General features: G+C 47.7%; 1 protein-coding gene across 1 annotated transcript; it reads left to right on the top strand.

Moving 5' to 3' along the window:
- Nucleotides 1-2,851: 2,851 nt before the first annotated feature.
- On the top strand, nt 2,852-10,893 carry BHLHA15 (basic helix-loop-helix family member a15). Its single transcript, XM_082199950.1, has 2 exons — nt 2,852-3,302; nt 8,202-10,893. The coding sequence occupies exon 2, from the start codon at nt 8,286-8,288 to the stop codon at nt 8,808-8,810; it is 525 nt and encodes a 174-aa protein (XP_082056076.1). The 5' UTR covers nt 2,852-3,302; nt 8,202-8,285; the 3' UTR covers nt 8,811-10,893.
- The last annotated feature ends 388 nt before the right edge of the window (nt 10,894-11,281 follow it).

The raw sequence follows: 11,281 nt of genomic DNA, 5'->3' as shown, positions 1-11,281 counted from the left end.
GTTGAGCATTTGAGCTCAACTAGTTGCACATTTGGAGGGGACGCGGGTGGTGCTGTGGGTTAAACCACAGAGCCTAGGACTTTCCGATCAGAAGGTCAGCGGTTCGAATCCCCGCGACTGGGTGAGCTCCCGTTGCTCGGTCTCTGCTCCTGCCAACCTAGCAGTTCGAAAGCACCTCAAAGTGCAAGTAGATAAATGGGTACCACTCTGGCAGGAAGGTAAACAGCGTTTCCATGTGCTGCTCTGGTTCTCCAGAAGCGGTTTAGTCATGCTGGCCACATGACCCGGAAGCTGTACGCCGGCTCCCTCGGCCAATAAAGCAAGATGAGCACTGCAACCCCAGAGTCGGTCACGACTGGACCTAATGGTCAGGGGTCCCTTTACCTTTACCTAGTTGCACATTTGAGCTCCAGGGAGCACCCAGCTTTGTCACTGACAGGTGAGAAGATGTTGCTTCACCTGAAAGCAGCACTTTTAATAATAATAATAATAATAATAATAATTAGTTATACCCCGCCCATCTGGATGGGGTTCCCCAGCTACTCTGGGCGGCTTCCAGCAGAATATTAAAATACAATGATTCATCAAATATTAAAAGCTTCCCTAAACAGGGCTGCCTCTGATGTCTTCTAAAAGTCTGATAGTTGTTTATTAAGCTTTATTCAGCTTCGTTAAAAATTCTAAGTGGCTAATAAAAGATCAATACACCCAGAGACCAGATACGAGAGCAGCCAAATTATATAAAAGAGCAGAATAAAAAAGGGGAGCCCAATGCCTTTTCATGACTACATGAGTGTGTTGTGTTGTTTTCAATCTTTGTTTTTGTATATCACATTTGAGTTCATTTTTGGGAAGGAAAAATGACTAATAATTAGTAATGCAGGTAATATAGGTTTCATATACAGGGCGTTCTAGTGTATGCGACTTGAGGGAATGCAGTCAGTAATTTGCTCTCCTCCATGGTTCATCATTTTACTTGTGGCTCCGCCCAAACCACAGTATCTGGATTTAGATGGTGGAACTAGCTAATAATAATATAAAAAAATAATTAATTAATAAAAGATAGAAATAAATTATTCAAGCCTGAAGTCTGCTTACTCTGGAGTTGCAGAGCTCATCTCGCTTTACAGTCTGAGGGAGCCGGCGTTTGACCGCAGACAGTTTTTCCGGGTCATGTGGCCAGCAGGACTAAGCCACTTCTGGCACAACGGAAAACCGAGACCAGAGCAGCACATGGAAATGCCATTTACCCTCCTGCCAGAGCTGTAACTATTTATCTATTTGCACTGGCTTGCTTTCAAACTGCTAGGTTGGCAGGAACTGGGACCGAGCAACGGGAGCTCACCTCGTCACGGGGATTCGAACTGCTGGCTTTCTGATCAGCAAGCCCAAGAGGCTCAGCAGTTTAGACCACAGTGCCACCCACAACCCACTTCACTTTAAGGTCCCTAGCTATTTAAGGCTTCACTGGAGGGGCGGAGAACCTATAACTATCCAGAGGTTATTGGACTCCAACTCCCCTTTGCCTCTGCCAGCCTGGCCCAATGGTCAGGAATGGTGGGAGGAGGAATCCAGCAGCACCTTGAGACTCACAAGTTCCCCATTCCTACTTTACAGGTAAGAACAGGGCCTTGAATTGAACCTGAACAACCCAATGGATGGGTTGCCAACAAAGACCACGTTACCACTATGTTCATTCAATTCAACTCCCATTTCTCTTTACATATGTTGGAAGCACGTTGTTACACATCTGTATACAAATGTAATTTATAATAATTGTATGCCTTGCTTGTGATGGAAGAATGCATTGATAGCTGCTTCCACAATGGGCTAGAGCAGGGGTCTGCAACCTGCGGCTCCGGAGCCGCATGTGGCTCTTTTACAGCTTTGCCGCGGCTCTGGGGCGGATACTAGCGAGGGGAGGAGGTGCATTGTGCGCCCCAACACTCCCCACTGTGGCAGGCGCTGTACTGGCTGTGACGTCGCATGGGGGCGGTGCGTGTGTTATGATCCTGTATATATAGCATTAAGGTAAGAAACAATATATGCAGTGTTATATTTGTTTTAAATGTCGCAATGGTTTAGCGGCTCCCAGGTTTTTTTTCTTCGGAAACGGGTCCAAGTGGCTCTTTTTGTCTTAAAGGTTGCAGACCCCTGGGCTAGAGCAGGCATGGCCAAACTTCGCCCTCCAGATGTTTTGGGATTACAATTCCCATCATCCCTGACCACTGGTCCTCTTATCTAGGGATGATGGGAGTTGTAGTCCCAAAACATCTGGAGGGCCGAGTTTGTGGATGCCTGAGCTAGAGAGTAACACTCGTGTGTGATTTGTGTGCAGGTTCCCTGACAGTTTGCAGTTTTTCTATGTGGAAGAAAGCAATCCCTAAAGATGTGTGTGTGTGTGTGTGTGTGTGTCTTTCTTCCAAGTGTACCTACTTTCCAGGGACAGTCCCAGATTAACAGAAGCCATCCCAGTTTTTGATCTGATCCTGGAATGTCCCACTTTTCCTTAGGACGTCCCTATTTTCATCGGAGAAATGTTGGAGGGTATGGAGTTATGCGACCCCCGAGCCAAGGAGATAAGTAACTATACAACCTTTAGAAGACATCTGAATAGAGTAGAATTGATGTGGAATAGAATAGAAGACATCTGTATAGAGGTTTTTTAATACTTGATTTTTTATTATGTTTTTATATATGTTGGAAGCTGCCCAGAGTGGCTGGGGCATCCCTGTCAGATGGGTGGGGTATAAATAAGAATAAGAATGATCACTACTACTACTACTCTTATGATTATTATTGAATAGGACATCCCTATTTTCATCAGAGAAACGTTGGAGGGTATGGTGTGTGTCAGGCTGACCTATCCCCGATTGCTTCACTTGGTTGGCTGAGAAACAACAACGCATTTCGTGGCTGCAAGGCCACCAGCCTCCCCCCCCCTCTGCTGCCCACTCTCTCTTGTGCAGCAAACAAAGGGGGGGGGGGTTGCCCATGTTGCTTCTGCGATCCCTGCCCACAAGGCATAATCCTTGCTTAGCTTTAGCCACATGGCGAAACACTCTTATAATTTCACAACTGCCACACACACCTCTTGGCTTATTTGCAAAAGACTTGACCGAGCCAAACTCCTCCTCTCTCACCTGTTTGTGCATTAAAGTGACGTGTCCTAGCCCCAGTAAGCAGTCTGCAGGAGGTAGACGAATTCAAGGCACTTGCTCTCCTGGATGTGAGCACCTTGCTCACTGACCACACCAGCTTGGAGTTAAGGATGCTGCTGCCGTCATCTGCCCCATTGCTGGGTAGGTATCCGCCCCATATTTTATATTTTATTCAGAACCGCTCACAATTGAAAATCCTGGTGGAAAGACTGGAATCTGAACAGGAGAGCAATCAAGGGGGCTTTGATCACACACATGCTCTTACAACTATCAGTGCAAAACATGGCATTTTTAAAAATCCATTCTTCTTTTAGAATGGGTCTCGTTCTGGATCAGGAACATCTTTTACTGGTCCTAACTTTGCCAGGGCTCAGTGTGTGGTGTAGCTAATTAAGAGTTTGGGACCAAAATCGCCAAGAAGCCTGACCTGTCTCTCAGCCTAGCCTTCCTCACAAGGTTGTTGTGATGACAAGTTATGGAGGGGGGAACTATGCTTTGGCTCCTTGGGGAGGGGGGCGTGGACTGTGAACAGGATAATGAGAAAGAGGAAGCTCTTGAGTATGTAGCTTTTTGCTGGAGATCTTTAGGGATGCAGATACAACAGTGTAAGGCCCCATCTACAGTGGTACCTCGGGTTACATACGCTTCAGGTTACATACGCTTCAGGTTACAGACTCCGCTAACCCAGAAATAGTACCTCGGGTTAAGAACTTTGCTTCAGGATAAGAACAGAAATCGTGCAGCAGCGCCGCAGCAGCAGCGGGAGGCCCCATTAGCTAAAGTGGTGCTTCAGTTTAAGAACAGTTTCAGGTTAAGAACGGGCCTCCGGAATGAATTAAGTTCTTAACCCGAGGTACCACTGTAAATGATTCATTTAAAGCAGCACCATACCACTTTAAATAATCATGGCTTCCTGCAAAGAATGCTGGGAACTGTAGTTTAAAGGTGCTGAGTGTTGTTCGGAGAGCCCTAGTAACCTCGCAGAGCTGTATTTCCCAGAGTTCCCTGGGAAGAGGCAATGATTCTTAAGCCACTCTGAGAACTGTATTTCCGCGAGGTGAATGGGGGTTTCCTAACAACACTTAACAACTCAATTTCCCCCAGGATTATTTGGGGGGGGACCCTTGTAAATTGGTCTGATGCTGCTTGGCATGTACAATGCATATGGGGACCTAAGTCATGAAAAGAGAGTACTGCTAGCACGGGGAAGGGCGCAGTGCTAGGACACCTGCTCTGCATGTAGAAGGCCAATAGTTTAATTCCCCAGCATCTCCAAGTATGTTGAAGAATGTCCCCAGCCTGAAACTTTGGAGACTCACTGCTAGTCAGTGTAGACAGTACTGTGCTCAATGGAGTCTTTGGTCTCATATGGTGTAAGGCAGCTTCCTAAAGAGGGGAGAGAGAGCAGGAGATATGCCCAACGGACTCCCTGCGCCTTGTTCTGCCGTACCATGTGCACTCAGCAGGGAACTGCAGCCCAGTGCAATTGCCTGTTGAATGTACTTTTTGCTGTGCTCACATGTTATGATATATTATCGAGGTACCACCCCAGAATGGCTCAGTCAGTACAGCATGAGACTCTTCATCTCAGGGTTCTGGGTTCAAGTCCCGCGTTGCTGCATTGCAGGGGGTTGGGCTAGATGACCCTTGTGGTCCCTTCCAACCCGACAGTTCTATGATTTTAATGGTGCTGTTTGGAGATAAAGAATAAAGTTTGGAGGAGAGGGGCAGCGGACCCTAAGTTAAAGGCAACCTTGGAACAGTATGGGCAGCTCTCCTATCCTTCGATAGCTGGGGTTGGGTGCCTCCTGCAGCCGTCTGCTCACCTTTGAGGACTTAGGAAGTGGACAACATATGAACTTGCCTGCTTTGTTTTTGTTGCTGCTAGTATTTAATCAAACTCTGCTGGGTCAGATGGTTTAATTGCTCTGCTCTGTATAGAGAAGCATAGCTTAGTTTCTGCCCCCTTAATGGTATTTTGCCTCTCAAAGAGATTGAGCATGGTCTGAGTTGACCTCCTTGCCCAAAAACCTCACCTTGAATACACAACTGTTTGGATAATAGGAATCTGCCTTAATACCAAGTCAGAGCCATCCAACTCACTGTTGTCTACTCTGACTGGCAGTGGCTTTCTAGCTGTTCAGACAGGGAGTCTCTCGCAGCCTTACCTGGAGATGACCGGGATTGAACCTGGGACCTTCCGCATGTGGGGCAGATGTTCTACAGCTTAGCTACAGCCCTCCTCTCAAATATAGCTGCTTGGTGTTGGCTGTTGTTCACTCTCTCCAACATGGATTCATATGTAGCAAATGTTTCCAGAGACCAGGCTTGGGTCATAACAACTTGATGGCTCCATTGCTTCTAGAAATTATGAGCTCAACCATCTAGCTCTACCAATCCACCCCTTTTATGGATGCCGTTAGTATCAAAGAAATAGAATTGGATCTAGACACAGCGGTGGGAAACCCACATCCCTCCAGAAGTTGTTGGACATTGTCCCATCGTTCCTAGCTGTTGGCCATGCTTGCTGAGGCTGGTGGAGCTCCAACCACATCTACAGGGCCACAGGTTCCCCATCCCTGATCTAGAAAGTCAGTAATCTTTTTTTGTCTCCAGATTACTCAAGAAAGTCTGCAAAACGTTGAGTTTGAGCTTTTCAGCTTCCAATAGTCAGTAAGTCAATACCAGCTGCTGGAAACCGCAAGAAGGGCGAGTGATCTGGTGCTCACATCCAGCTTGCAGGCATCTGGTTGGCCACTGGGAGGGCAGGATGCTGGAATAGATGGGACATTGGCCTGATCCAGTAGACTCTTCCCCTGTCCAGGTGTTGAATTAGAATTCTGAAATGCTGATCTGCTACTTGCATTTTTCTGCTATTGCAATTTACACCCAGGCAGAGGGAGGGAACTGGTGCTAATCCTTCTTCACAATGGAAATCGGCCATTATCAGATTTTCCCATCTCAGCTGGGGGTTCTTTATGGCAGGGATGGGAGGGAACTGGTTCCCCCCCCCCCACCGGGTGTTCTTGCACTCCAACTCCCATCAGCCCCCACAAGCATGGCTAACAGTCGGGGATGAAGGGAGTTGCAGTCCAGAGATGCCTAGAGCATCCACAGGCTTCTCCATCCCTGGGTGAGAGTGGCGAGAGACTTGGAGGTGCAAATGTGGTCCAGCTCTCTGCTTGACCTTGAAGCTCACTGGGTGGTCTTTGGGCAACTGGGTATTTTGCAGCCTCATTTACTTTGCAGAGTTGTGAGTGGGATAAATAGGATGAGCCCAAGTGTGTTGCCTGAGCTCCCTTTGAGGAATGGCGGGTGCAGATGAGAAACATAAACATTGGCTCTGCATCTATTGTCTGCCTGGAGGTGGGATAGACGGTTCAGGGTCTGCTATTTTATTAGTATGGAAGAGCTTTTTCCGCCTGGACTCTCCCAGCTCGTTGCTGTCCTGGCTTTCAAGGGCTGGGAGACACAGTTACAAGAGCATTGAAGGTACTGCTCCCAAGCAGGCAAGAGAGCTAGAAGGGGGAGGTTGCCATTTTTAATACTCCATGCAAGAAATCCCTTCCAAATCAAAATACAAAGTATACTGGGGGGACATTCTATCCCAGCTCCCTCTCCCTGCTTTTATTAGTTTTCTAGCTTTGGGTTTAATATTTGCATCCTGCTTTTCCAACAACCAAGTTTAGCTCAAAGCGGGTCACAGCAGCAGCAAAACATTAAAAAAAATATATCACTTCCACATTTGACAATAATGAGGATGTGAGTCTTTCCATGTCATTCTCCCAGGCCAGTGGAATGCTGTGCCAAGAGAGGTTCAGCAGGCGCCTTCTGTTTTAAGCGCTTGCTGAAAACTTCTCAGTTCCTTCAGGCCTGTGCAGGCAATTAAGAATACACCTTCCCGCAATAGTGTACTGATTTCTGATTTAAACTGCACAGTTTTATGTGCTGTTATTGTAAACTGGCTTTGATTTTTTTTTATGGGTACTGATTTATAAATAACAAATAATACAAAAGGAATATACAATGAAAGTACACACACACATACATACACAAATATGTGACTCCCCACTTATGTGGGGGTTACGTTCCAGGCCCCTACATATAACTGAAATGCACGTAAGTGGGGAGCACCCTGGAGACACCTTCATGCAGGAGTGGCAGCGTGGCCCAGTGATCGTGGGTGCCCGGGGCTGTGGGTGCCATGCAGTGTGCATGGCCATGTCATGGAAATTTGTGGATGGCCGGCCCCTTCATGGGGGATTTTGTGGGTGCTTGGGTGCCCAGAGCCTCAGGGGGTTGGCACCTATGCCCTTATGGCTCATGAGGAGACCCTTCCCAGCACCCAAATAGGACATTCTCTTCATGCTCCAGGGAGGGTCTCCTTGCATGCTGGAGGAGCATGCAGGATTCTCAGCTGATGTGCAGGAGAGTGGTGGCTGCTGCGCTACCCCACGTGTCAGCTGTTAGGCGGGGAGGCTGAGCAGCCTCAGCCAGTGGCGTAGCGTGGGTTGTCAGCACCCGGGGCAAGGCAAGTAATTTGCGCCCCCTAACCCTAACCCCCAGATGTTGTGCCCGGTGCGGCCGGCCCCCCCTGCACCCCCCACGCTATGCCACTGGCCTCAGCTAAGTCCTGCTGTGCCTCCAGCTTGTGAGGAGACCCTCCCCGGAGCCCGAAGAGGCCATCTTCTTCAGGCTCTGGGGAGGGTCTGTTCGTGAGCTACAGACTTTCCAGCTCTTTTGTGGCATTTCCGGGTTCCCCGCGCCATGCATGTGTGCAGTCAGGCACAAGTAGAGAGTTGCCTGCATATAACAACAACAAAAAAGGTATGCAGTAAATGCAGCCTTCCCACCCACGTTTTTACATTCCCAAAGTCAGATCCACCCTTGCAGGTGACAATCCCTTCCACCAAACTCAGGACTCCACTGCCTCTATATCCTGAATATATAAACCAGACAGACCCCTGTTGCGTGACATCTGATAAGAATGCATTTTCCGGCTCTGTCGGCAACTAATTTAGTGTCTTCTTTTTCAAACAGCCCTTTGGTTGGTGCCAGGAACATCTTCCACAAGGAAATAAACGCAAAAGATCTGGGAGCCGGTTTCCTGGCGTCGCGCCGACGATGAAGGCCAAAAGCAAAGGTGCGAAACGTCGGCACGCGGTCCCCGAAGACGCCTTGCGTCAAGAGCCAGCCCCTGGCGGGGAGGAACTCGGGAAATGCTTGCGGCGCAAAGAGAAGAGGAACAATGAGGGCCAGAAGAGCCCTTCCAGGCCCGCGAAGCTGCCTTGGGGAGGGAGCAAAGACAGGCGCTTGCGGAGGCTGGAGAGCAACGAGCGTGAGAGGCAGCGCATGCACAAGCTCAACGCCGCCTTCCAGGCCTTGCGGGAGGTCATCCCCCATGTGAGGGCGGAGAACAAGCTCTCCAAAATCGAGACCCTCACCTTGGCCAAGAACTATATTAAGTCTCTCACCTCGACCATTCTCCGGATGTCCAACGGGCACATGCCTGCTGCCGAGGCCCCCAGTGCGGGGAGCAGGTCCAAACTGTACGAACACTACCAGCAGCACTGCGGGGAAGACGACGATCCCGCGGGGCAGCTGCAGAAGTATTCCACCCAGATCCACAGCTTCAGGCAAGGCAGCTAGAAGGTAGACAAAGGTCTTCGCTGGTTGTGTCTCCTGTTCCCGGGGTAAGCCCCAAAAGGGTCAACCAACAGCGTGGCGAAAGGATTTAGGGAAGGCTGTGTTTGAGCCCCTTTGTTTGTTTGAAAAGACCTGTGAATTCACACCGAACAATTCTGAGGCTGGATTCTGCAATGGACAAGTGGGTTCTGCGACCAAACACATTGCAAGACAAAAGCTCTCCTGTTCTCCTCCAGAAGGCAATGACACTCGCCGCCATCTTCATTCATAGATTTTCTTTGTTTTCTTTTCTAACTAAAATTCTGCAGCTTTTGAACATACTCAGCCCTCATTGGAGTATAAATTTTGGGGTGATGGGAGGTGGTCCCATTCAGGGGTTTGGGGCTGGATTTTTTTATTTTTTATTTGCATTTCAGCAAACCTTCTGAGCATGCCGACACACGAACATTTGGTGGCATCGTTTTTACCTCTGTGGTTCTGTTTTGGCAGTATTTTCACCTGCAGCCACTAACTGAGTTTGCCCTTAGAGGGAGTGTTTTCTAAATGCCTTAGGCACATCCAGAACTTTGAGCCTATCCATCTGTCCTGGAAACAGTAGCAAAGACCCAAATTCGGTGTAAATACAAGAGAAGTGGCTGTGTCAGGTTAGGAACTGTTTGTGAAGTGTACATTTGAGGTTGCAGTTCACAGTAGCATAGAATTGTAGGGTTTGAAGGGACTCCAGCGTTCATCTAGTCCAACCCTCTACAGTGCGAGAATCACAGCTTAAGAAATCCCAGGCAGATGGCTGTATAAAAACTTCCAGTGAAGGCAAAGCTACCACCTTCCAGTTGTTTTATGGTGCTAGGAATAAGTGCACGGAAGCTGCATTAGAGTGCGTATTTTTAAAATCTATATTTCCCTGTGTTGTATACACCTGTTCCTTTGGCCCATCTCTCTCTCCCTAAGCCAGCTTTTAGCTCATAATCGTATTTGCTTAGTTTTCAACCGTTTTGGGGACATCTTCCTTTTTCTTAAAAACAAAGAGACTTGTTCCTATGGTGAACTTTTTAAAAACTGAAATTAAATCCCTTTTGTCCTGCCAAAAAAAGAAAAGAAAAATAAGTCCAGGATGAATGCAACAGGCCCAGCCCAGAGAGGAGCTAAGGGCCCTGATCCAACCCCAGTTTAAAAAGATGTCGAGTGAGAATGATGTTGGGATGCCTGAGACTGCAGAGAGCTGCTTCCTGTCAGTGTGGACAAAACAGGTCAGACAGAACACTGTTCACTTATAAGTTTCACTTACAGGATCTTCCATCCATAGAAACATGGAGTTGGAAAGGACTTTTGGGGGTCATTTGCCTTTCCCCCCCCTGCTCGATGGAGGATCTATTTTGTAGGATACCACAGCAGCATCCTTGACAGATGCCCGTTCAATCTCTGGGGTAGCTTGGAACACAGGTGGTCCCAGGTTCCTTGGAAAGCCTCTGCCAGTCAGTGTAGACAATACTGGTTTGACTCAGCAGAAGGCAGGTCCCTATGCGTCTGTGCTTGAACACATCCAAAGAACACATCCCGCCACCTCCTGAGCCCACTGTCAAAAATCTCTTTAAGCTGCCTTAAAAACCAGTTATGACCATTGGCCAATGTAGCTCTGTGTGGTCTACCCAGCGTTTCTAACAAGGGTCTATCCCTACCATGCCTAGAAATGCCGATGTCTGAGCCTGGAACCTTCTACACGCCAAGCATGTGTTCTACTGCTGAGTTTTGCATACAATGTTAACTGAATTAAAGCAACCAGGACCTTAACAGTGGGTTTTATCTGCCCTGCGGTCAGTTTGTGATGCTAGATAGGCCTTTCGTACTTACCTGTGTACAGCACCTAGCACGACTTAAGTCCTGAAAGTACAATGCTCCCCTGTGTATAAACTGTAGGTGGTGGTAAATAATGCTAACTAGGGTTTTATTGCGGCTTCTGTGATCAGAAGAGGAATGGGGAATCAAGGGTGTGATTAATTAAGCTAATTCTGAGCCAGTGTTGTCAATAAATAAAGCCCTTTGAACTGTGAAGTATAATAAAAGGATGAAAGGAATTATTAAATCAAGATTCGGTTTTGTTTTCTTCTTGTTTTTAACTTGCCATCGCTCTTTTCTCGAGTTAACTACGGATTCAAACTCTGCGCCAGTGTGGATAACAGAACAGGTTTATAGGTAGCTCTCCTTGCAAGACCAAGCAGGATCTTCTCTAGTCCAGGGATGGGGAAGCAGTGGTCCTCCAGATTCTATGGGACTACAACTCCCATCATCCAGGGCTGACAGGAGTTGGAGCAGGATCCTTGCCCCCCTCCCCCACACTGCTGCTAGGAATGGGTAAATTTGTCGGCTTGGGTTTCTCTCAGTTACTGATTTTCCCCCACATCCATATAATTTTTTTAAAAAATATTTTATTAAAATTTGGAAGAGAAATTAATGTCAGATATATTTTTATCAAGACA

The sequence above is a fragment of the Podarcis vaucheri genome, assembly GCF_965113315.1.
Source record: "Podarcis vaucheri genome assembly, chromosome: 14".
Taxonomy (NCBI): Eukaryota; Metazoa; Chordata; class Lepidosauria; order Squamata; family Lacertidae; genus Podarcis; species Podarcis vaucheri.
This window is presented reverse-complemented; position numbering and strand designations above follow the sequence as displayed.